Source organism: Pangasianodon hypophthalmus, chromosome 22 (genome assembly GCF_027358585.1).
Source record: "Pangasianodon hypophthalmus isolate fPanHyp1 chromosome 22, fPanHyp1.pri, whole genome shotgun sequence".
NCBI classification, from domain to species: domain Eukaryota; kingdom Metazoa; phylum Chordata; class Actinopteri; order Siluriformes; family Pangasiidae; genus Pangasianodon; species Pangasianodon hypophthalmus.
Window position 1 is genome coordinate 9121180 of NC_069731.1, and position 27963 is coordinate 9149142.

The window sequence follows — 27963 nt, forward strand, 5'->3', positions numbered from 1 at the left end:
ATTAAATATTATTATTATTATTATTAATATAGCAACTTATGTCAAGTAATAGTTTTATGTTTCAGTGTAAATATTAAGTGTAAATGTTAAATATAAATGGTATAAATAAAGATAAATGCTAAGTATAATTATTAAATATAAATGTAAATCTTAAATGTAAATGTAAATATAGAACTTAAATGTTTTGTTCATATGCTAATTGAACCTGTCCTCTTGGAGTGTGTGTCATGGGAAAACACAGCACCTGTAGGGTTGCCAAGTTTACACCATACTGTGCTACTTTGGAACAGAGTTGAAGATGTGAAAAGCAAGTCCACTGATGACATTTTTGGTCTGATTTAAAAACAATCTGTGTCCACCATGATCTTTTTAAAGCAAAAAAAATCTGAATTAAATCTAACCAATTTCTATCAGCTACGGAAAAAGGAAAATTTAAATGCAGACAGTGTAGGCCCATCTACAATGTACAGAATGTCCAATGTCCATTTATGTTTTCTTTGGAAGTCCAGAAAGGCCATGAGTTTTTTTTTTTTCTTGTGATCTCAAGATGACAAAAGTTGTTTTCTCAAGATCACAGTTTATTTTTCTCATGATGTTGAAAGGCATGATTAGGCATATATGCGTTACAGTATGAATGAGCATGTCTGTTTATTTAAATCAGCAACTGCTGCAAGAGGTAATGGCTGGCACAGTGGTAGAGCTTTTGTTTTCAGTTTTCAACACCAAAATCTTGGGTTCAGTCCTGTGCTTTTGTGGAGCACTGTGTGGAATTTCATTTTAGTTTCTCCAATATCCTGTTGTGGATCAATAAAGCACATCTATCTATCTATCTATCTATCTAACTGTCTGTCTGTCTGTCTGTCTACCTATCTACCTATCTACCTACCTACCTGATATGGTAGGGTTGCCACTTTTACACCATTCTTTGCTAGATTAGCAACAATATAGCCAGTGTAAAGAGCAAGTCCATGGGTGGCAAAGTTATTTGTAAGGGTTCAGGATGCTTGTTAGGGGTCGTGTTGTCCTCAGTACAACTGTTAAGCTGGCTACCTGACTAGTTAATGCTACAGGTGCTACCTACTTATTACATTAACCTACTTCTGTACACTGATATAAGGGAATATGTTTACATAAAACAATTTATTTCTCATCAAAATATGATTTCATTGCTTATACTAAATGTAATTTAAACAAATATCTAATCTACTAGCTTGAGTGAGTATGTGTCAATTAACATAGTATTAACATGATCTATTTACTTTATAAGTATTTGGGAGGGTATTGCTGAAACTCCACTCAGTCACCCATGCACAGGATCGAACCCATGATTTTGGTGTTAAAAAGTGCCAGCCATCGCCTACTGCAGCACTTGTTGATTAAAGTAAAAATGGATACACTTATCCGTGCTAAGCAGCATATATACTGTACCTAAACATGCATTTCGACATCATGAGAAAAATAAGGTGTGATCTCGAGAAATCAATAACTCATGGTCTTTCTGGACTTCCACAGAAAACAGAAATGGTTCTGTACATTGTAGATAGGCATACACTGACTGCATTTAAATTTTCATTTTGCCATAGCGTATATTGGTAGAAAGTGGTTTAATTTAATTCTGATTATTTGCTTTAAAACGAGATCTGTGGTCACAGACTGTTTTTAAATCAGCCCAGAAATGCCATCAGAAAACTTGCTTTTCACATATTCAAATTTGGTCCAAAAGTTGCACAGTATGGTATAAACCTGGCAACCCTACAGGCGGTGTGTTTCTTGTAAAAGTTCTACATTTACATTTACTTTTAAGATTTACATTTTTATTTAATATTCACATTTATATTTAACTTATTAAAAATAATCCTTATATTTAAAATTATGTTAGTTTGTCAAATTACTTTTGAGCCTGTGAAAATGGAGGGACTATGTAAAAAAATGGCTTTAATTCCTAAATGATTAATGGAATATTTTTGTTAAACCCCTTGAATTAAAGCTGAAAGTCTACTCTTCTATCACATCTTGATTGCTTCATTTCAAATCCATTGTGGTGGTGTATAGAAGCAAAATTATGAAAATTGTGTCAGTATCCAAATACTTATGGACCCAACTGTATATTTATATGTAACACTTAGACTAAAACTTAAAACAATTATTTGACATGAGTCATTATATGAATGTATCAGAATGGCCTCGAATGTTCAAAAGAAGTCAGAGAGAAGAGTATTCAACTTTTCACATTTGGCACCCCGTAATTGGGAATTGGGAGGCAGTACTGAGGCTGCTATGTCATGTTGCAGTGTGATCAAAAAAATACCACCTGTTAATAAATAGATAAAATTTGGGGTTAGCATTTATTTTTTAAAATATTTTTTTATTTAAGAGTTTTATAAAACTCTTAACCATTTAAATGTGATATGTCACATTTATTATGACAGATTTGAAATCCCTCCTTACAGGAGAGAACATTAACCCTAGAGAGGCAGGGCTAGTCAGTCAGGATGGGCCTCTGGAGAAGCAGCCCTTTATGGTGGCCTTCTTCAAGGTAAAAAAGCTCCACATCCGCACAACCCGCTCTATAGGAAAACCCAGACAGCAGAGCCGCAATCGTTCCACTTATCCACAGGAGGCACAAAAAGGCCCAGGACACACAGGTTGGTCCCATACTCCTTCCTTGTTTATGAAATGTACAAATAGTAGTATGGTTGTGTCTTCGTATGTTTGAAGTAATCAGGTCATCACATCTTTGTCATGCTGTCATTCTAGGTACCTATTATGATGAAATGGTCTGTACTGAGTACATTTTAGTCCCATCAGAGTACCACAAAATTTTGAGGAAAATGCGAATGAGCAGTTTGGGAAAAATGTAAAACGATGAGTCTACAGGGCATTGTGTTTTCCAAATAAGCAAAATAGCTATTTGGGGCATTTCAACCTAAAAGTGCAAGAGATAAGGCAAAGTCAATGCAAATAAATTTAACACCCACAATATGGTTTAATAAATAAGGAAGTCCACTCAAGAATGGTGATTGTGTGCACAAATTAATGGTGATTGTGTGACCCAAAGCAAGTATTATATTTGTGGAAGTCACTTTCCACCAGTTAAATAAAAATTGTACCATTCACTAGATTTTAATAATGAGAATAATGATAATTATTAATATTATGTCCTGGCTTCATAGGCTGTTAGATATTCATTGCAAGTTCACACCTCCAATGCTAACACTATTTAAAAAGAGACTGAAAATTTCTTATGAATAAAACATTAACAATAAAATGACTTTCTCACTTCACCTCTTCCAAATTCCATTTTTTCTACTTTCTACTTTGCTAAGTATGTGATGAGTTTTGTGCATTTTTGTGTTTTGGAAAAATAGAACCACAGTACTATATGATAAATATATATTTCCAAGTCAGTGCACTTATGACTTATGATGAGTTACAATGATAATTTTTGACATCAAGTGAGACTCATGCATGAAAATGCATTAAGAATATAAAAGTTGAGAAAATGTAGTTGTATTCCAGTTTTGTATTCTTTGTATTTGAGTGTGCTTTGGGGCATTGTTAGCTCAAAGGTGATCATTTGTAATCTTAATTTAGTGAGACCTTTCTGTCACTGTAATTTTTCAAAATATTAAGTACAAATTAAGTAAAAAAAGTACAATTTGGTTGTGTTAAATAAAAGATATTTACCCTCTAGACTGTCAGAAGGCAACCCATCCTTGTCTGGCTCACTTCCTGTCTTTGAATACCTTTTTGTTGTTTCCCGGGTAATTAGTTCTCCTATATAATTTCTGATTATTGTCTTTGTTGCTGAGCATTTTTGTTGTGTTTGTATTGTGAGTAGCTTGTGTTTATGTTTTCCTTGCCTTGCCTTGCCTTTGTCTAGTCTTTGTTATTGTTTCCCTATTTGTTTGGTTCTTTCCCTGTCTGTGTTTGTTTGATTAGTGTTTCACTTAATAAAGATTATCTGCAATTGTGCCTGATTCCCAGAGAATTGTTACAAATTATATAAATATAAATTTACAGTAAAATGGGCATTACACAAGTGTAGTTTTGGATTCTCTGAACACCTCACAGTAGCAGGCCCGTTTGGACAGACTGTGGTGGAGAAATTGGCTGACTTGATGTAAACTCACATTTGTTGTTTCTTATTACTTCAGAGTTTTGAGGTGTTTTTTGTGTTCCAGGCTTGAAGGAGCTGCTTAATTTAGTGTGGGATCTTGTACTATATTGTGCCTATTACCACATTTTCAATTTTTCAAACATTCAGTTCAATTCAATTTCGTTTATGTAGTACTTTTAACAATGGACATTATCATAAAGGAGCTTTAGCGAAATACAAATATAGATTTAAATCCCTAGATCCCTTTATAGCCAGAGGTGACAGTGGTGAGGAAAAACTCACATGATGACATGAGGAAGAAACCTTGAGAGGAAACATACTCTGGTTGAAAAGATGTTCAATATCCTTTATCAGAGTATTTTATGAATTCTGTTCTGTTTTATGAGTTTACCTAACAATAGGCAGGCTATTTAAAGTGGTTTAAAAGACAGGATGGCATGCATATATTGTGCATTTACACTGTAATCAAGCCATCTTTACAGTGGTAGTTTGCTAAGCCACTAGGAATGGGTAACTCCCTCACCTCAGCTTGTACATTAGAGGAGAAAAATCTTATAAAGTTTGCATGCGACATGTTGTTGGTTAGGAGAACTGTCTGCGTAATTTTTCTTGATGGACTGGAAATTCATGATTACTTGCCTGCTGTTTTTGGGGAGGGCTGGAGTGTAAATATTTTGATTCCATGCAGAAAGCTGAGAGGAGTCAATGAAGAAAATTCTTGTGTGTGAGCTCCTTGCAATTCCAATACTCAGTGTATACACTGACAGCCTGTGAGTTACAGTTTTTCATCTTGCCTATATTGGGAGTTTAAAATATAAGATTATTTTCTTGTAGTTTGTATGTTAGGTGCATGTCCATTCTGATGGAATCTGTATCTATTTAATCACAGAACAGAGGCATTATATAACCTCCAAGTTTTGGCTTTCTTTCAGAATTTTGGATAGAGGTTAAATAATAGCAGTTATGAAGGATTAAATTAACATGGTGAAAGGTGACAAAGTTCCCTTAAAAATTTTCATGAGAGATGGGAGCAAAGATGATATGCATAGTTTGGATCAAGGCCATACAAAGGGGGGGTGGAGCTATGGTGAGATAACTCTTTCTCAGGAACTGTAAGTCCGATCGAGCTGAAATTTGGTGAGCTGCATCGATCTGCAAATCTGTAACTTGATTTTTAATAATTACTGAATTACTTTTAAAAATAGTGACCTTCAGCCAATCAGCTTTCAGCAGGCATTTCAACTAGCATCGAACTATTGTCACAAAACTTGACAAGCATGTTCATCTGTATCAAGGCAAGAACTGGCCCCTGGGGTGGTATTTGTGTGATTTTGAACTTTGGACTGTGTTTACCTGTTTTTATTAAAACCTCTGACATGGATCCTTATCCTATGTCTGAGTCTACCATGTTACAGGTAGATTAGGTAAGAGTAGGAATAAATTGGTCAAGAAGACAGCTGCCCAGCAGAAATCATGGTAAGCTGTGGGGTAGCCCAGAACCAAGAAGTAAGCATCCAAAAGGAATCTGTGTGGACTAAGGATGTAACCAAGTACACATACATTATTCAGATTGAACAGTTCATGCATCCTAAGTGAATACGCTTACAGACATTAATAAAAGGCAGACTATCAGCTTGTTAAGTCATGACGTGACGATCTTCCGACAATACTGTTTCTGGATCCAAGCTTCTACTGCGTTGGTGGATGCTCTCGTATTTTCAACATTCGTCAATGCTGTGTCCCTTGTTGTTTGAATAGATCTGAGTCCAAAAAAACTATGCGATTGTCATTCTACCACTTTCCTTGAGATGAGCAAGAGAAGAGGAAATTGCTGCAGTTGATAAGGTAAGTTAAGATTCTTTTTAAAGGAACAAATGAAGAAAAACAAAGTTTGGCGCCAGTGGGTGCTAACGTTAGCACCCACTGGCAAAAGCCAAACCTGCCGTTTGCAGATGCCCCTGTTATAGGCTTTATAGTTTTTGTTCTAACGAAGTAAGAGCACAGCTGATACTACTGTCTATATCCTGTTAGATTCTTATTTTTATTTAACTTGCATTATTTAACATGGTTCTCTTTTCTCTAACATATTGGTTGAGCATTGTTGGAGTGAACCTTTTAAGATTTAAGGTTTAAGATTTTCATTGCCAGTGACTGCTTCACTGTAATTGCTGTGCACATGACTAATAAAGATTGTAAGAAATGATGATTTGATTTTGAAATGATTTTTTTTACAGGCATGAAAACTTTAGGGTGTGCAGTTGGCATTTCCCCAATGGCAAAGCTGCTAGGCCATCGTGATTCGCATGGAATGAGGGGAAGACTATCCAATTCCCTGACCACCTCAGCCATAACCCTAAATGGAAACAAAAGAAAGAAATGGTCCCATCCAGTGGTGAGGATGAAGGAACAGATCAACTACACGATACTGACATTGCAACTGCACATATCCCTAGTACTTCAAAAAATCTTGTGGTGCTTGAGGTAGAGAATGACATGCTTAGAGACGATAATGAGAAATTGGAGAAACAGAAGCAAACTTTTTCCTTCAGTCAAATTTCCTCCAATCCTGAGTCTAATATTTCACTGGATTGCCCAATGCTGCCACCTTCCTGTTTTTGGAAGCGCTTCTTTCTAGATTTTAGCTACAATATCATTCTGATTGGACTGTCCAATTTATGCCCCTAGTCGATCAATTGTTCCTGACCTTAATGAAGCTTAGACTTAATTGCAGCCACATAGACCTTGCAACAAGGTTTAATTGTAGCACAGCCACAGTAACCAACATCTTTACCACCATCGTTAGTGCGCTGTATGACATTTTGTATGTCGGTTTGCATGAGAACAACATCCCTTCCACAGCCAAGAATCAAACATCGCTGCTAGACTGCTTCCGGCCCATTCCTAACTGTAGGATAGTGCTTGACTGCACCGAGGTTGCTGTAACACAGAGAAGCTTGACACACAGAGTCAATTATACAGCCAGTACAAAGGATGGACCACACTAAAGGCTCTAATTGGTGTGGCTCACAATGGAGTAATTACCTTTGCCAGTGACCTGTATGGTGGGAGTACTTCAGCCAAGGCAATAACAGCTGACTGGACTTCTTCAACATCTAGAACAAGGTGATGTGGTTATGGCAGACAAGGGCTTCACAATTCGGGACATTTTCCCAAAGGGAGTTTTGCTGAATGTCCCGTCGTTTCTTGTCAATGGACATTTCACACAGGAGGAAGTGAACAATAACGGACTAATCTCCAGTGCTAGGATACATGTGGAGTGTTCCATTCAGAGGCCGAAATTGTTTTCCATTTTGGACCACATCCCATACCAGTTCAGAAAAAAACATCAACAAGATACTTAAAATATGTGTGTCTTACAAATTTATAAACACCCATTCTCCATGAAATTCAGTGCATTAACTGAATGTCAGTGTGTGTTGAAAATTGTTGAATAACACTGACAGAGAAAAAAATGCAAAAATGTCAGTACACTGTTGCACCAAAAAAAATATATAATGAGCTTACCAAAACAGATGTGACATTTCGAGCTACATGCTCTTCCTCAGACTCCAGAGTCTAAATGTTTTTGGGAGCAAGACTGTGCTGACTTTTTTTTTTTTTTGCATTTTTTCATTAAATGATTACAATTAAGTGAATGCAATATTTCATTAAATGATTACAAAAGTAATACCAGATAAAAATGTGTTACTCTTTTTTATATCCAGAAATATTTTTTTGTCAAAAAACGTTATTGTGTGAAGTGCCGAAACTTAATTTATTATAATTGTCACAATTAATTCAAAAGACATTAGTACAGATCATGAATGCAGGGTAGTTACAAGTGCAGATATTAACTTATAACTGTGACAGAATATTTGGTAGGAAACAGACAATTAGACAATTGTCTAATCATGTTACAGGACTACTCTCTTCCCCAATTTCCCCCTTGTACAGGCTGGCTGGTGTTAGCATACTTAGCATTTAGTTTTTGCCCGCTAGACCATTCAGCTGAACCTTATGCTGTTAGCATTGTTAGCACAGCACAGCTACACATGAGTAAAATTGATCTAATGATCTAAAATTGCAAGCAGACCAATTTATAAAGTTTAGAAAATTTATCAATGTCCGTTCCATACAGCTGTGCAAATGCATGTGTGATAATTCCAATTTACTTATGCTTACTGGTGCTTATGCTTTTTTTACGCACAGATTTAGAACTTGTTCTACACACACTTTGATAAATGAGACCCCTGGTTGTCTAAGTGGTGAAAATATATTTACCTGATTCGTTGTTTAAAGCCGGCCTATGAATCACTTCAAAGCTTTACACAGACTGCCTCTACCTACAGCCCCCTCTAAAAGTATTGGAATGGCAATCTTGTTGCCTAGGTGTGCCCTGTTAGTGTGATTGTGGTACAAGCCTGGAAAAGCATAATAAAAGAAGAATGCAACGGTTTGGTGATGTCAGTGGATCGCTGACTTGATGCAGTTATTGCAAGCAAGGGATATACAACCAAATATTAATTATTATTTACTTTAATGTACTTTAAGACTATCGGTTACAATACAATTGCTCACCTTGTTGTCATTATCAAGGTCTTTTTTTTTTGCTAACACAAAAATTATCTGGGCTGGGAACTTACTAGCTTCTACCATATTTTTTAACACAGTTTTCCAAACAGTTTTTCTCAGCCACATAATAGACTTGTGCTGAGGCCATGGCTTAGACAATAATTATTTTTGTCATGTTCTGCATATTGTTCCAGGATATTTGTTCAAGTAAGAAATTATAAAAAATGACTATTGCACTTTAAATGTTAAAACATTATAGTCCCAATTTGAATAAATAAACTTTTGGGTTTATAACAGTATGTTTTTTTTCTCACACAGCAAATTCTTCCACCTAAGTAGAACTATCACCCTGTAGCCCCTAGGCATGTTTGAGAACAGGAGTCAGGCAAGAAGTGTTATTCAGTTACCAGTTCAGACTTCAGAAATGGAAAGGAGTCACTGAATAAATTTCAGGAGCAGTCAGAGATGACTTGATGGAAGTGTCTGCTTTGTGCACTGCTTAATTAATATTCATGAGCCTCCATTTTGCTTTTTGTTATGGTAACCTTGACACTAAGTAGCACATACTTGCACATACATTACATGCAGACACATTTGGTTGCATTAAACATTATGTGCATTAAACAGAGATTTTCCGCATGGAGTGCACAGTTTAGGTTAGATTACATGTAAATATTTGGAATCTAAAATTTGAATGAATTAATTTTGACTGGCCAACACTTTGCATGTTAGCAGTAATTTGCGACAACTTCACAGGAAGACAGATGAAACCTCTTTATAGCTTTTTATGAAAGCAGTTATTTTCCTTTGGTAGACAGTGTGTTTTATACACATAAATTATTATTCTCATTAGTGGAGGACTAGTCACATTTCTTAAACAAATATTGCAGTTGCCCCACAGGCCCACAGAGGTTGTTTAAGTCCATGGAAACCTTTTAGAGTGCATATGTGCTTGATCAAGCATGGTCTGATGTGCAGTCTGCAATGAATTGTCAGTCAAAAACTAAGTCATCCATAAGACCAGGCCTTATGTGTGAAGATGGTCACTGAGTCTGTGTGCATCTACTGCTTCTGTGTGTTTTCTCTCTCTCTCCTCTCTGTCTCTGACCTCGGAAAAGGCCAAAGTGCTCCTCTTTGGGCAAGGACATAAATAAAAATCATATGTCTTTCCTTTCATTCAGTTGCACTCTCTCATTTGATCTCTTATCAGTTTTTCACAGTGTTTCTTTTAATTATGGGTCTGAATTTGCTCTGCACTGACCGTTTCACATGTAATATTTTCACCTGCAAAAAACCCCACAAAAATATAGCTTATGTGAATGTCAGATGAAAGTAAAAGTTAGAGAGGCACATGAAAATATAAACATAATTCCTGTTTGATAGATAATTGATAGATGTACATCTGGAAATTGAGTATTAAAACTTGTTTCTTTTTTTAACTGTTGATTTCATTTTCATGATTTGCTGTTGATAATGTTGATAATTTTTCTCTAGCAGATTATAATAGCAGTGATCAGAGGACAGCCTGCAGAAAACATGAACTATACGTTAGCTTCAGAGACCTGGGCTGGCAGGTGAGAACAGACACACACATTTAAACATGGTCATTGTTCCCCAACCCCTTCCTCCTTTTTTTTCTCTTCCACTAGTCAGCTATCTAACGCAATGTAAAATATACTCTCACTGACCACTTTATTAGGAATACCTGCACACCTGCACATTCATGCATTTATCCAGTGAGTTTGAGTATTTAAGAAACTGCTGACCCGACAACAGTCTCAGAGTTTAAACAGAATGGTGTGGAAAAAAAAAAACATCCAGTCAATGGCAGTTCTGAAGGCTAAAACACCTTGTTGATGAGAGAGGACAGACGAGTTCGAGCTGAAAGGAAGGCTACAGTAACCATTCTTTACAACCGTGGTGAGCAGAAAAGCATCTCAGGACACACAACACATTGAACCTTGAGTCGGTTGGGCTACAACAGCAGAACACCCCAGATACAGACGTTTTTCCCACCTTCAACTGTCCAGTCCCTGGATATCATCAGTTTCTGAAATATTCAAACTAACCTGTCTGGCACCAGCAAGCATGTCATGTTCAGAGTCACTGTGATCACATTTTCCCATTCTTATGTTTGATGTGTACATGTCTGCATGTGTATCTTCATGATATTATGCATTGCACTGCTGCCACATGATTGGCTAATTGGATAATTACATGAATGAGCAGGTGTACTGGTGTTCCTAATAAAGTGGTACCATTTTACAATTACACAAACTCAGTTATGTACTAATTGGTCAGTATATCAGTGTTTGATAAGGGCAGACACACAGACTGAAAGTGATGCATTGATTGGTGAATGTATCTCAGCATTAGATAAGAGTCGATGGGTTCATTTCAAGAAGACACCTGGTATCAGACTCTGCCTTTGTGTTTATTATCTTGCACCTGGACTACAGAAAGGCTTAGCTCTTACCTTGCACCTGGATTCTCCTCTCTGTAGCCTGTTGGCCCTAATAAATAGTTTCATTCATGGCCTGTCTGTAGCATGCACATTTTTGTTCAGTTAGGTTGAGTTGTGTCCTTTTCTTTCATCATGACAATTAATGTTCAAATATGAGTGTTTTGTTACACTTATCAGTAACTGTCATGACAACTTTTGTCACATGCTAAGGGTACTGTAGTTAGTGTAATGTTTTATGGACAATTTTATAATATATAATAATAATAATAATAAAACATGTCATAAGATATTTGATTTAAAGGCCATAGAAAATATTATGACCATAGAAAGCATGGTATACTGTATAACCATGTTGTAATGTAACCATGACAACGAGCATAAAGTTTAGGCTAGACTGATATGCAAGCAGTATAAACAGAAATGAATGAAAAATTTCTGTGAGGAAAACTTAACTGGAAGTCATGTAGTGTCAGTGTCATGGACCAGTATGCACAGCAGCATAATGTAACCTCATTTCACATGTTGAGAAAGGAGAACATCACCAAAGTTAAAGTCTATCTGTGACTTTGCTATTGTCAGTGTTATAGTGTATAAACCATATTCATCGGCCACATTGTTTCATGTGAATGCTAATGAGTTTGTAGAAACCAATTAGATATTGTCTCACAGAATAGACTAAACCACAATTTTCATTCATTTTGCTTTTACATAGTCCTCTTTTTTATGATACCTTTTGTGTATGATAAAATAAAATGTTCTTCTTTGCCCTTCTGAACCTTAATGGCCATCTGAACCTGTGGAAGATCTCACCAGCAACAGCAGTAACAAACTCATTTTAGGTATATGCACTATATATATATTTTATATATATATATATATATATATATATATATATATATATATATATATATATATATATATATATATATATATATATATAGTCAGGTCCGGAAGTATTAGGACAATGATGTAGTTTTTGTGATTTTGCCTTTATACACCACCACAATGGATTTGAAATAAAACCATCAAGATGTAATCGAAGTGTAGACTTTCAGCTTTATTTTAAGAGGTTCCACAAAAATATGGCATTTACCATTTAGGAATTACAGCCATTTTCAACAAAGTACCTCCATTTTCAGGGGCTCAAAGGTATTTGGACAAAGTGACATAATTGTAAATATAACCATAATTTTAATACTTGGATGAAAATCCTTTGCAGTCAATGAGTGCCTGAAGTCTAGAGCCCATGGACATCACCAAGTTTCCACTGAGTTTACTCCCTGGAGATGCTTTGGCAGGCCTTCACTGCAGCCACCTTCAGCTGCTGCTTGTTTGTGGGTCTTTCTGCCTCCAGTCTTGTCTTCAGTAAGTGAAAAGCATGCTCTATTGGGTTGAGATCAGGCGACTGACTTGGCCATTGAAGAATATTCCATTTCTTTGCCTTCAAAAAGTCTTGATTTGCTTTTGCACTATGTTTAGGGTCATTATCCACCTGCACTATGAAGCAGCGTCCTAGTTTTTGTAGCATTTGGCTGAATGTGAGCAGAGAGTATAGCCCTATACACCTCAGAATTCATCTTGCTATTTCTGTCAGCAGTCACATCATCAATAAACACCAGTGAGCCTGTTCCATTGGCAGCCATACATGCCCATGCCATAACATTTCCTCCACCATGTTTGACACATGATGTGGTACACTTTGGATCATGAGCTGTTCCTTTCTTTCGCCATATTTTTCTCTTCCCGTCATTCTGGTACAAGTTAATCTTCAGTCCAAAGAATCTTATTCCAGAACATGGGAGGCTTTTTTTTAGATGTTTTCTGGCTGAAAAAAGTCTAATCTGGCTTTCCTGTTCTTGAATGTTACCAGTGGTTTGCACCTTGTTGTAAACCCTCTGTATTTACATTCATGAAGGCGTCTCTTGATTGTAGATTTTGACAATGATACACCTACCTTCTCCAGAGTATTCTTGACTTCTGTTGATGTTGTGAAAGGGTTTTTCTTCACTAAGGAGAGGATTCTGCGATCATCCATTTTAGTTGTCTTCCGTGGTCTTCCAGGCCTTTTGGTGTTGCTGAGCTCGCCAGTGCTTTCCTTCTTTTTAAGAATCTACCAAATTGTTGATTTGGCCACTCTTAAAGTTTTTTCTATCTCTCTGATAGGTCTCTTTTGTTTTTTCATCCTAATGATGGCCTCCTTCACTTGCATTGAGATCTCATTCATATTGGTAGCTCCAGTTGGACAGCTGCCAAATGCCAACTCAAAACCTGATACATACTCCAGACCTTTTATCTGCTTCATTTGTCTTGAAGTAATGAGGGAATGGACCGCGCCTGGTCCATTAACTTCTTGTCAGTTAATTGTCCAAATACCTTTGAGCCCCTGAAAATGGAAGTACTTTGCTTAAAATGGCTGTAATTCCTAAATGGTAAATGCCATATTCTTGTGGAATTCTGACCAGTCTGGCCAGTCTCTGGACCAGTTGGGTCCATGGATTCATGCTGTTGAAGCCAAATTTTGACCCTACCATCTGTATGCCTCAGCAGAAATCGAGATTCATTAGGCCAGGCTGTTTTTCCAGGCTTCAACTGTCCAGTTTTGGTGAGCCTGTGCCCACTGCAGCCTCAGCTTTCTGTTCTTCACTGACAGAAGTGGAATCCAATGTGGTCTTCTGCTGTTGTAGCTCATTCAACATGCTGTGCATCCCCAGATGCTTTTCTGCTCACCACAATTGTACAGAGTGGTTATATGAGCTACTGTAGCCTTTCTGTCAGCTCGAATAAATCTGGCCATTCTCCAATGACCTCTCTCATCAACAAGGCCTTTCTGTCTGCAAAACTGCCGCTCACTGGATATCTTTCTTTACTGTACCATTCTGAGTAAGGTCTAGAGACTGTTGTGCATGAAAATCCCAGGAGATCAGCAGTTGTAGAAATACTCAAACCAGCCCGCCTGGCACCAACATGGTCAAAATCACCGAGATCACATTTTTTCCCCATTCCGATGGTTGATGTGAACATTACCCAAAGCTGCTGGCCCGTATCTCCATGATTTTATGCACTGCACTGCTGCCACATGATTGGCTGATTAGATAATTGCATGAATGAGAAAGTGTACAGGTGTTCCTAATAAAGTGTTCGTATGTGTGTATTTTTATCCATATAATGGTTTTATAATATACAGCATACACAGTGGCTTGCATAAGTATGCATATAAATCAATATTGTTGCAATGTTTTTAGAAATTAAAAAACGTTGTGATTGCATAAATATTTACCCCCCACTGTGAAAACTGATAAATTAGTTATAGCGACACATTTGCAGCTTTCTAATAAAATTAAGTTTATTGCTGTATTTTACCCTGTAGTAGAATGACAGAGACTAGCTCTTTTTTTCTCATTGATTTCAATTTAGAACTTGGATTCTAAAATCATTTGGTGGGCCATATTAGAACATTTATTGAGCTCGTTCCTACATTTGACAACCCTGATTTATAAAATCCCTGTGTTCCAACCTCTGTGTTCATACTTTATAATTACTTTATAATTTTTCTCCTTTATTTTGAGGTTTCTGCACATAAAATGGCATGTCACTAGAACTGAACACTGTCTGGATATCAACATTTTTTTTCACTTTCAGTAACCGCTTTATCCTAGTCAGGGTCACAGTGGCTCTAGAGCCCATCCAAGGACCACTCAATCATAACTCACATGTAACTTTGACAAGATATGCTAACTTCAGTACATTTAGAAAAAAATGTATTTACCATGACATCAAATATAATGATAGCTGTTAGAAAGGTACCGCAAATGGTAACATGACACTCTAATCACTGGACGTAAACTGCCATGACAACTCAAAACAGAGTATGATGTCTTCTACGTATATTTATGATGTGGTGATTTTAGTCATATGATGCAGGATTTAAGAAAAGTGTTAGCCAAACATATTGCAGCCAGATCATGACAACTAGAAAACAAACTTGTTTTCATGACTAATTTCACTTGTCTTTGTCTGATGCCAGGATTGGATTATTGCACCTGAAGGCTATGCAGCTAATTACTGTGATGGAGAATGCTCATTCCCATTAAATGCTCACATGAATGCTACCAATCATGCTATTGTACAGACACTGGTGAGGCATGGAAATAACATTCACCCAGAAATATGACCATACAATAACTTACCACGCAGTACATTAAAAACTAGTTTCACACACGCACACACACATACATACATATATATATATATATATATATATATATATATATATATATATATATATATATATATATATATATATATAGTTATATTAAAGCTCAATAAACATGTTAAACCATATCACTGCCACATTCATACATTGATTAGAGCAAGTTTAAAATATTTAAAGGACTGATCTTTATTATTTTTAAAACATATTTTTCAAACTGTTAACATCAGTGGACAACTATACTAATTTTCCTCAGTATACATTATTACAGATATTATGCTGTTTAAGAGATGGAGTGCAGGTATGCCCTTTCAGTACTTTAAAACAGCAAAATAACTTCCCCACAGGTCCACCTGATGAACCCCGAGAACGTCCCGAAGCCATGCTGTGCTCCAACTAAGCTGCATGCCATCTCTGTGCTGTATTTTGATGACAACTCCAACGTCATCCTGAAAAAGTACAAAAACATGGTGGTGCGTGCATGTGGCTGCCACTGACATTGAGGAGGACATGCAAGAGTGCCCCTGCTAAACAGCTGCAGCTCAGAATGTGGGAGCAAGCATGTATGTAAGAGAAAGATGTTAGAATACTTGTGTGTTTGCGCTGTGTGTGTGTAAGTGTGCATCCTCTTCCTCACCATGCATGCACCATAAATACTGGATGTGGGATTATTAAGGTCTGTGTGAGGAATGTGCTGTTTGTCTTCTTTTTCCTGTTCAGACACAGTCTGTTCTCATGTACTCCTGCCACCTCTGGAAAATATGGACATTGAGCATTCTATCTACATTTCTATATAGAATATTTTATATTTATTCTGTATTTGACTAAAACTTTATTTTAACAACTCATATTATCAGTAACAACTAATGTCAAATACATCCATATAATAGCACAAAAAAATTAGTAGTTTTTCTATTTTGTAAAAAAAAATCAGATAAACTTGATTGGACTGTTTTTAGGTCTAAATAAAATGGCATTTTTATTCTCTCAAATGTTGCTCTACACCTCCAGTGGTTTGCCTTAACCAACCAGAGGTGACACCTGAGACCTCACCAGAATATGTGCGTGTGCGCACACACGTGTATGTGTGTATGCAGGTATTTTAGTAGCATCTGTATAATACCTCCAGTTTCAGATTAGCAACAATTAACAATTCAGAACACCAAATTTCAGCTCAGTAAGACTTTCAGGTCCTGAGAAACAGCTATTTGAACTCTGCCACCTGTCAAGATCCATTCCCCCAAACTTCATGCATCCTCATAACATTGGCCTGAAGATGCCTTTCAAGTTGCATGTGGATCCATGCAACCAGTCCTCAGTTACTGATGTTTTAGTAAATCAAACTCTGCCCCACTTGGATTGATGGGCATATGGAGACCAGGTTGTTTGCAAATCTCAACATGTTGTTGATAATTCTTGAATATTACAATTTCTGTGCTAGTCCTGTATAAATTTTGTGTGAAACCATGCAAGGAATCATGAGTTAAAACTGTATGTGTAAATTAGTCTCCACCTCCTTAGAACTGATTTAAGTATGGTGGCCATATTGTTTAGAAATGTCAACATGTTTTTGATAGCTATTGAGGTTCACACACACCTGAGTATTTTCACATCAAGATTTTGAAAATTTTGAAAAGGATCCCAGGACCAGTTTACAAAAGTAGGTTTCAGATATTATGCAAATAATCACAAATTTCCGTAGGTGGAGCTAAATGGTCGAAAAGGCAGGTTTTTTTTTTTTTTTTTTTAGAATTTGAGCAAACGAAACAATTTTAAAACCAATTTTCACTGTACCCCTTATCTTCCAAGAGATTGCTTGTTTGTGTGCACAAACATGAATAGCACCCCCAAGTGGCCAAGCTGATTTAAGATTGCATCAGATAGTAGTGGTTCCCTACCCGAACCTACCATTCAAGTTTCATGACAATAGGTCACTGTTAACTGTTAAATGCCTGCTGAAAGCTGATTTGGCTGATGATGTTTTTTTTTTGTTTTTTTTTAATTAATTAGGTCAACATCAAAAATCTACTAACAGATTAGCATATAGATGCACCCTACCAAATCAGCTCGGTGGGACATATGATTCCGGAAAAACAGTTATCTGTCCTTAGCCCCGCCTCCTTTTTCTGACCATGCCCCAAACTGCTCAGAGTCATCTGGCTCATAAGTATTGTATGACAATTGGTGGCCATGTTGTTTACAAATGTCAATGTGTTTTTGACTTTGCTAATTCTGAACTATTAGTGTAGCTACTTGATGCTGCAAACTAATTTTAGCTTGCTAGCTAGCCAGTCTCAGGGTTACATTAGAGAACATACAACTCCTGATATAACTTTATCCTTGTCTGCATCAGCTGGTGTTTAGGGACACTAGACACCACGGGACTGTCAAACAACTACCTAACCTCAGTAACATTTAACTTCGTTTACATGCAGTTTAACATACAGTCCCCTCAGAATGTACTGGAACAGCATGGCCAATTCTTTTGTTTTTCTATACACTGAATAGATTTGGATTTGAGATCAAAAGATGAATATTTACATTTAGAGGTAAATCTTTACAAGAAATATAATTTCCTGATATTTACATCTAGATGTGTTAAACAACTTAAAATATGGCACCTTTTGTTTGAACCCACCCACATATTCGAGTGATCAAAAATACTGGAACATGACTGATAGTTTCTTGCTGCCCAGGTGTGCCCTGTTAAATTGTTTGTTTAAAGAATTAATAGCTCTGAATGTCTACTCTTGGTTTGAGCTCTAGGTTTCACCTGTGAAGACTGCATTTGTTGTTAAAAAGGATAAACCTTCATGAAGACCAGAGAGCTGTCTATGGGAGAAAAGCAAGCCATTTTGAAGATGAGAAAAGAGGAAAAATCTGGAATGTCCTGAAAAAGAAAGAAACCAATGGTGTACCAACAACCAGACAGGGAACAGGTCGGCCAAGGAAAACAACAGCAATAGATGAGAGAAACATTGTGAGAGCTGTGAAGAAAAACCCAAAAACAAGCGTCAGTGACATCACCAACAACCTTCACAGGGCAGGGGTGAAGGTATCATAATCCACCATTTGAAGAAGACAAAGTGCAGAAATACAGAAGCCATACCACAAGATGCAAACCACTCATGAGCAGTAAGAATCAGAAGGCCAGATTGGAATTTGCAAAGAAATATAAAGATGAGCCACAAAAGTTCTGAAACTAAGATTAACCTCTACCAAACTGATGGAAAGGCCAAAGTGTGGAGAAAGAATGGATTTGCTCATGATCCAAAACATAAAAGCTCATCAGTCAAGCATGGTTGAGGAAGTGTCATGGCTTGGGCTTGCATGGCTGCTTCTGGAATGGGCTCACTAATCTTTATTGATGATTTAACTCACGATGGTAGCAGCAGAATGAATTCAGTCTACAAGTGAAGTCTACAGAAACAATGTGTCTGCCAATTTACAGAGAAATGCATCCAATCTAATTGGGAAGAACTTCATCATGCAGCAAGACAATGACCCAAAACACACTGCCAACGTAACAAAGGATTTCATCAGAGGAAAAAGTGGAAGGTTTTAGACTGGCCAAGTCACTCACCAGACCTTAACCCAGTTAACCCACCAAAACAAACAACAACTGAAAGAAGTTGCAATACAAGCCAGTAAAAGCACCACAACAGAAAAATACAATAGCTTGTTGATGTCAGTGCATCACTGGCTTGATCACTCCAATGACCTGTTGAACATGTCCATAAAGAATGACAGGACTGGGAAAGAGGACTGGCTGAGTAGGTGATAGATTAGGCACCTAATGGGCCATCTCTCAAATCTGCAGAAGGCGTTTAGCTGGTTTGGAAGATGGGGGTCATCAGTATGGGGGGGTGGGGGCTTCTTTTTGTAGTTTGTGATGGTCTGATGGACCCTCCCAGACTGAGGAGAATCGTTAACATTGTTGATTCAGTTTACGAGAGTATTGCTGTTTGGCTACTTTGGTAGCCTTCTCCAGCTTGGGTTTTGCTTTCTTGAATTCCTCCTTGTCTACAGTTTACCTGACAGAAGCTGATGTAAGATGTGTTTGTGTCTGTATACTCATCCATACTGTGGGTACTTGATTTAAACAGCCCCAGTCTGTGGCTCTGAGGCATTGTTGTAGTTCTTCAACTGCTTCACTAATCCATGTCCTTATGGCTTTTTTCAGACTTCAATTCTTTTTTTGTTGCTGTCTATATGCAAGACTGAGTTGGATCATAGCATGATCAGATAGTCCAAGAGAGGCACTTTCAGTAGAATCCTATGCATTCTTGATGGGACCACAGCAGTGTTCCAAAGTTTTTCCCTCTCTGGTGGCACATTTACTGTGCTCGTGGAATGAGGGGAGAGCCAGACTTAAAATTAATGGTTGAAATTGCCCATTATCATTATTCCATAGTCTGAGTGTGCTTTTTCAATCTCTGTGACCATGTCTGCTAATTCTTCTTGTGTCTGGTAAGCATTGGCCAGTGGGGGAATATACAGTATCTCACAAAAGTGAGTACGCCCCTCACATTTCAGCAACCATTTTATTGTCCGTTCTCAAGGACAAAACTATAAAAATGGAAATTGGATATACTTTAGAGTAGTCAATGTGCAGCTTGTATAGCAGTATAGATTTACTGTCCTATAAAATAACTCAACATACAGCCATTATTGTCTAAATAACTGGCAACAAAAGTGAGTACACCCTAAGTGAACATGTCAAAACTGTGTCCAAAGTGTCAATATTTTGTGTGCGCACCATTGTTGTCTACCACTGCCTTAATCCTCCTGGGCATGGAATTCACCAGAGCTGCACAGGTTGTTGCTGGGATCCTCTTCCACTCCTCCATAATGACATCACAGAGCTGCTGGATGTTAGACACATGCCACTTCTGCTTGAGGATGTCCCACAGGTGCTCAATAGGGTTCAGGTCTGGAGTCATACTTGGCCACTCCATCACCTTCAAATTCAGCTTCCTCAGCAAGGCACTTGTCATATTGGCGGTGTGTTTGGGGTCGTTATCATGTTGGAAAACTGCCGTTCAGCCCAAGGGAGGGCATCATGTTCTGCTTCAGAATGTCACAGTACATGTTGGAATACATGTTTCCCTCAATGAAGCGCAGCTCCCCAGTACCAGCAGCACTCATGCAGCCCCAGACCATGATGCTACCACCACCATGCTAGACTGTAGGCAAGACACAATTTTCTTGGTACTCCTCACTAGGGCGTCGCCACACATGCTGGACACCATCTGAGCCAAACAAGTTTATCTTAGTCTCATCAGACCACAGGACATGGTTCCAGTAATTCATGCTCTTGGACAGGTTGTCTTCAGCAAACTGTTTGCGGGCTTTCTTGTGAGCCAGCTTCAGAAGAGGCTTCCTTCTGGGATGACAGCCATGCAAACCGACTTGTTGCAGTGTGCAGCGTATGGTCTGAGTACTGACAAGCTGACCTTCCGCTTCTGCAACCTCTAAAGCAATGCTGGTAGCACTCATGCGTATGTTTTTTGAAGCCAGCTTCTGCACCTGACGCTCAGCACAAGGACGCAACTTCTTTGAACGACCTTGCAAGGCCTGTTCTGAGTGGAACCCGTCTTGGAAAACCTCTATATGACCCTGGCCACTGTACTGTAACTCAGTTTCAGGGTGTTACCGATCTTCTTATAGCCTAGGCCATCTTTGTGGAGAGCAACAATTCTAATTCTCAAATCCTCAGAGTTTTCTTTGCCATGAGGTGCCATGTTCAACATGCAGTAGTCAGTATAAGAGAACTGTACTCAAAGCACCAAATTTTAACTGCTCTAATACAAGATACACAAATTTGTATGGTTCTGTCAAGCAGACAAAAACATGAACATGATGAATAGGACATGTGGCTTTGCATGGTTAAACGATGTACAGCTATTATCACTTAGGGTGTACTCACTTTTGTTGCCAGCTATTTTGACAGTAATGGCTGTATGTTAAGTTATTTTCAGAGGGCAGTAAATCTATACTGCTATACAAGCAGCACATTGACTACTCTAAAATATATCTATATATTTTATATAATTTCTATAGTATTGTCCCTTGAGAAGATATACTAAAATGGTTGCTGAAATGTGAGGGGTGTACTCACTTTTGTGAGATACTGTAAATCCCAGGCAGTATAACAGATGAAAATTCACAGGGTGAGTAAAAAGGGTTGCATTTGAGAAACATTACCTTCATAATGTTTACCTCCATGTCCATACCGCCATGCTCCATGATGGAGCATATTTTTAATAAGACAGATATGTCTTTGCACCAGCCTTGATTAATGTAGAATCACACACCTCTTCCTTTTTTCTTAATGCAAAGCTCAGGGACTGGATCCGCTCTGTAAACAGGAATCATGTCGTTCATCCATGTCTCCATAAAGCAGTAAACTTAAGGCAGTGAAAAGTCCTTTTTTTGTGCTTGCAAGGATTTGGAGTTTGTTGATGCTGAAATTGAAATTGAGTGCACGTCAGACAGTAATATTCCCCTGAGTGGAGTTCACAGGCCTCTCTTCCTAAATCTGACCAGTGCTCCAGCGCACTTGCCTCTTTGTCTTTTCTGTTTCGTGCAGCTTGGAGAGGCGCTGGAGTGCACTTCAGGAGCAGCGCTAATAATCCTTGGACTGTGTTAAAAACTCTGTGCACTGATCGTCCGGTACAGTTCTCCTGATATTAAGAAGCATGTCCCTTGAATACTAAATCTGAACTGGATTGCTATTAACAAAAAATAAATAAATAAAAAAAAGACAGACACATGACAAGACACCAAAACACCGGGGCTGCCATCTTGGGCTCCAGGAAGATTTTTATGGTTAAAACACACCTGCTCTAAGAAAACATTTAGTTTGTGGCAGTTATTAAGGTAACCCCTAACTGCACACACAATACCATTTTTCCGTGAATCCATACCCACAAACACTAAATATAAGATGTTAACTGGCAATTTCAATAGATGCTGTGATGAATCAACAAACTGGTCGGCTGAAATAACTATAAATGGCTAACCGGAAGTCTTACACAAAACCAAACCAGAACAGACATTGCAATGCTGAAAACAGGGCCGGCGCTAGCTATAGTCAGAGCAGGCAATTGCCTAGGGCAGAGCAGGCAATTGCCCTTACACTCGTTCACCAATCAAGACGGGCAGCGTAAGACCAGGCTCTTTGTCCATTGTCCTCGGAAGCTGCTAAGCAAAAAGCTAAACAGGCACGCAAAGAAAGCGCAGCTCGTGATGCAGGTATGTGAGCTGACATCATGTATTTTTGATTGTAAATGTATATTAAATTAAACGGAGCCTTATTCTGCTGATTCGCATCAGCGCCATTTGAAGATGGATCATTATTTGCAGCTGGTTTCACTTATGTATGACGCTTTGAATCCGAGCTGATCGACTGTACGGTGAATCAGCAGGAGCTTATTTTCAAAATACTCAAGAATAAAAACAGCATTCGCAGCTAGGCTAGACCATTGTTTATTATTTCAAAAAAGCATCTCAACTGTCTGTATAAATTCCGGTAATGTTTACATTATCATAATAACCTGCTTTATACTTTTTTTAGTTTTCAAATAAATTGTGCTGGTTTATTTACTGAATAAATACAATTTAAGCATACAAATACAATTGATGAAGTTAACTATTCTTTCTGCTTAGTAGTTTGTCTTCTTCACTTCCACTGTTGATCTGGGTATATTGCATATTTAGGGTTTATGCATATTTAGGGTTTATGCGACAATCTAGCCTATATTGCTTCAGTAGGAGGGGGCTCCAGCTAGAAAAATGACATTTTACCCCCATTTTACTGTATAGAGTAGGCAAAAATGTTTGTTATCCCAAATAGTGGGTTAGTGTGTTACTGTAAATAAATTACTGAACAAATTACTAAAAGTCCTGGGTGATTTATTCAGTGTGTCAATGAGAGTAATTTCAAATAAAATTATAATCTTAAACTTGCTAAAGTTAGCATTTTAAAATAATGGGAAAAACATTATCTAAACAAATTTATTATTTTAGTGTAGCCTAGCTAATGACATTACTGTTGTAGGATCACTGATGAGGTTTTTAAAAACAAGTGGCAAGTCAGAAGAACAACAGAGCAAAGAGAGAGAAGAGCAAGAGAGTAGCCTTGAGGGAGAGAATCAACAGGGCAAAAAAAGTGAAGATCCAGAGAGTGATTATGAGAAAGACCAACTACAGGGCAAAGAGAGTGTAGGGCCAGAGAGTGTTTGTGAGGAACTCAGCAAACAGAGTGAAGGGCCAGAGAGTAGGCTGAAGGAGGTTGAAGGCAACAGTAGTGAGAGACTGGAAGTCACTGAGTCTGGACTAGACACTGCCATACCTGGAACATCAACAAAAAGTAAAATAGGAAACACCATACCTGAAGCTCAACCTATTGATCCAGCCTTATGGTCTGACACAGTTTCACCATGTTTCAGAGCAGAGGCAGTGCAAAGAGGACCATTTAAAGTCAGAGAATGTTATGTTTTTCCAAAAAACACAGATGGGTGAGCTTTTTCACATAGTCTGTTTTATAGAAAAATGCCTAATGGTGAAGGAGTCAAAAGATCATGGTTGTCATAGTTGGAGGTGAATGATGCAGTCTTTTGCTACAGCAGCAAACTTTTCACTACTCAAGTAATTAAGCTCATTAAAGGAGGTTTAAAAGACAGGAAGAACAGCCACACCATCCTGCGCAGCCATGAGAACAGTTCTGAGCATATAAGCACCATGCAGAAGTGGAGGGAATTAGAGTTGCGGTTTAAAACTGGTCAAACCATAGATCAGTGACAGATGACCCTTTTGGAGGAAGAAAGACAAAGGTGGCAAAATGTTCTCACAAGGCTGTTAGCAATTATACAGTCTCTTGCTGAGAGGAATCTTGGATTTAGAGGATCCACAGACAAACTCAAAGTTTGATCCAGTCATGCAGGAGCACTTGGCTAAAGTCAAAGATGGAAGTATATACACACACACACACTACTTGGGTAAAGACATACAAAATGAGCTACTGAATCTCATGAGTAGTCAACTGACCAAAGAAATAGTTGCAAAAATCCACACCGCAAAGTACTTTTCAATCATCCTTGATTGCACACCAGACATTAGCCACCAGGAACAGAAGTCTATCATAATACGCATTGTGGAACTTCAGCCAGAGCCAGAAATAAAAGAATATTTTCTGGGATTCTTGGTTGTGGAAGAGACAACTGGCAAAAATCTGTCATCTGTAATCCTAAATAGGTTGAAGGACCTTCATATTGTCTTTATGGATTGTCGAGGTCAGTCATATGATAATGGCTTTAACCTGAAGGGCAAGAAGCAAGGTGTACAAGCCAGGCTGCTTGAAAAGAACCCAAGAGCCCTGTTTGTCCCATGTGGGGCACACACGTTAAACCTGGTTCTGGCAGATGCTGCAAGAGCTTCAAAAGGTGCCACTGGATTCTCTGGACACCTGCAGAAGCTATTCAGCTTTTTTTCAGGATCCACTCAGAGATAGTCTATTTTGAAAAAATATGTGGACCTCACTCTTAAGTCATGGAGTGACACAAGGTGGGAGAGCAGATTAAAGATTAAAGTGTTCAGGCTGTCAGGTTCCAGGTTGCCCAAATCAGGGAAGCACTTGTAGAAGTACGGCAGAGTTTGTCTGACCCTGTTTCTAAAGTGGAGGCCCAAGCTCTTGCTGAAGAATTGCTTTTTGATTTGTTCTGTTGTGTGGTGTGACATTCTGACACTTGTCAACCAGGTCAATAAGCTGTTCCAGTCATCCTCTATGCAACTGGATGTTGCTTCAAACCTGATTACTTCCACCAAAACAGCACTCTGACAGTATAGGGCCTCTAGCTTTACTGCAGCACAAGCAACTGCAAAAGATCTCTGTGAGGAAATGAACACTGAGGCAGTTCTCAAACAGAAGAGACTACGTAACACCAGGAATCAGTTCTCTTACAGGGCTGCTGATGAGCCTCTGACTGATGCGCTACGAAACCTGGAAGTGACATTTTTTAACACAGTTGTCGATGTAGCACTTCATTCCCTTGAGGAGAGATTTCAGACCATGGAAAATGTCAGGGACACTTTTGGTATCCTTTTGAATTTTAATGATGTTGCAACCGTGTCAAGAAGTACAGTGAGGAAACACTGTGAAGACATTGAGAAAGCACTCAGCAAGGAAGGACATGCAGATATCTCAGGAATGGAAATGGCAGAAGAGATCCTCAACCTTCCACCATTACCATCAAAAAGCACAGCCATGGAGCTTCTGAGATTTCTTCACCAGGAGCCATTGCAGGAGATATGTCCAAATCTCTGGACTGCGCTCAGAATTGCAGTTACTTTGCCAGTAACTGTAGCAGCTGCCAAGAGAAGTTTCTCAAAACTGAAGCTTGTTAAGAATGACCTGCGTTCCACAATGAATCAGGAACGACTTAGTGGACTTGCTTTAATCAGCATTAACAGAGAACTTGCCCTGCAGATTTCTTATTAAGCAGTTATTGATGACTTTGCTTAAAAAAAAAGCAGAAAAGTGCCTCTGTAGGTGGCCGTGGCCATGGCCAAGGAATAATAATAAGAAGAAGAAGAGCTGGTCCAGATGACCTTTCATATTTTTTTAGTGTTGACCTTAGTTAAAGTTTAATTAATATGCACATTTAAGTAAATACATACAAGTAATTTATATTGGAGGCCCCCTGGCCTCATTCCCTCCACATTTCAGAATAAATAAAAAGCACTTGAAACAAATAAAATTTCTAACCCTTTTATTTATTCTGAAATGTGGAGGGAAGGAGGCCAGGGGGCCTCCAATATAAATTTTGCCTAGGGCCTTCAAATGTTTAGAACCGGCCCTGGCTGAAAATAAGGTGGATGCAATAATAATACACATGCGAGCAACCCTATATAACTACATCACCACTCATTATGAGTATTATATGCATAATATAAATAATCTACAATATTCCTCCTCAAATTCTCTCTATAATTCTCTCATCTTCACGTGCTGACTGTGTGATTGACGCAGTGCGCATGTGCAACCTACGAACAACAGCGCAGCTCTATGCTAGTTAAATATAAACTACAATATCACAAGCCATAAAAACACATTACATCCACTTATATTCTTTACGTCACGATTGCAATTTAAATTCAAAGTAGTGGCAGAATTCACCGTAGCAACCATACTAATGCCACAAGCATAACCGCATATATCAAAGAGAAAGTAACATTACCATATTGTGCATTTGGCTTAATTCAAGTCAAATAACAATGAAAATAGCATGGTCGTAGTTACTTAATATTGCACACACAATATACCTTACTGAAGGCAAGTAAACTAACCAACTGCTAAATAAACTTAACGAACTAAATACGCTGAACTTTCAATGGTTCTTGAGACGAATCTCTTTCTCTTCACGAGTTTGGTGCTCGTGAATGGTGCACTCTGATTGGTCAATCCAGTGAAACTCATTTAAAGGGACCACAGCCTCTATAACACACGTGATTATCTCTTCTGAAAACAAACATACGTACTCCTATTTCTCGCTTTTCCTGGCGATGTAGGCACACGCACACACACACACACACACAGCCTAGGATCTAAAAGTCTGCCATTATCTGAGTATACAGTTTTTGGTAGGCTATATTTCTTCCCAAAATGTATTAAATAAAAAAATAACTTGACATAAAGTTTTCAATTTTGACCAAGAAAAAGCAGAGCAATTTTCATCTTCATATATGAAAAAGGTGGAGGAGATACTGTATATGAATTATTTTAGTTACAGCACCCCCTATAGGCCAATTGTTATAAAATTTGGGGGCTGGGGCCAGAGAGTGTACTACTGAATATGTATGGTAAAGGTTGTAGAAATTTGACTTTGCAGTCAGAAAATACAGCTCATTTAGTACATACATGCAGTGACCTAAAATTTCATTGAGTCTGGCCAATAACAATTGTTTCAGTATGTTTGTGTCAGCCATCTCTCTAGTTGTCATATTTTATGCTGATCAGATGAACAGCCTGGGACTAATTTGAATTTATTTATTTATTTATTTATTTATTTATTTTTTAAACAAAATTAAAGATGGCAGAACGCATATCAGCCAAAAGTAATCAAACCATATAAAAGATGAAGGAGGACTCAGGAATTCTGCTGATATAAAAATGTTTTACTGTTTTATTTAGCTGTGTAAATAATTTAGGCTCCGCTGCATTAGAATTGATTGACATGTGGTGGCCAAAAAAAAGTCAACATGTTTTTGATAATTATTGAGATTCACACTCAGTTGAATAGTTTTTTGAAACCAAAATTGTGAAGATAGGGCAAATATCCTAGGACAAGTTCTCAAACATATGTTTTGCATTTTAAGCAAATTATTAAAACATTTAGTGGATGGAGCTAAAAGGTCCAAAAGGCACATTCTTAGGGGTAAGGAGACAAAGCATAGGGATAAACTGTACCCCTTATTTTACAAAAGATATGCTTGTTTTTAAGTGTAAAACCGGGAACAGCGCCCCCAAAGGCCAAGTTAAAAAAAAAAAAAGACTTTATCCTTAGGTACCAAAGATATGCTTGTTTTTAAGTGAAG

At 37.9% G+C, this 27963-nt stretch overlaps 1 protein-coding gene across 5 annotated transcripts in view; it reads left to right on the forward strand.

Moving 5' to 3' along the window:
• The window catches only part of bmp6 (bone morphogenetic protein 6), a 74668-nt gene extending 48615 nt beyond the window's left edge, over positions 1-26053 (forward strand). The window contains exons 5-8 of one of the 5 annotated variants that reach the window (XM_034298063.2): positions 2430-2645; positions 10187-10266; positions 15181-15291; positions 15714-26053. In XM_034298063.2, the coding sequence (XP_034153954.1) occupies positions 2430-2645; positions 10187-10266; positions 15181-15291; positions 15714-15863 (557 nt within the window). In that variant the 3' untranslated portion in view covers positions 15864-26053. The other 4 variants (XM_034298064.2, XM_026924126.3, XM_026924127.3 and 1 more) reach the window with 4 other exon arrangements.
• The last annotated feature ends 1910 nt before the right edge of the window (positions 26054-27963 follow it).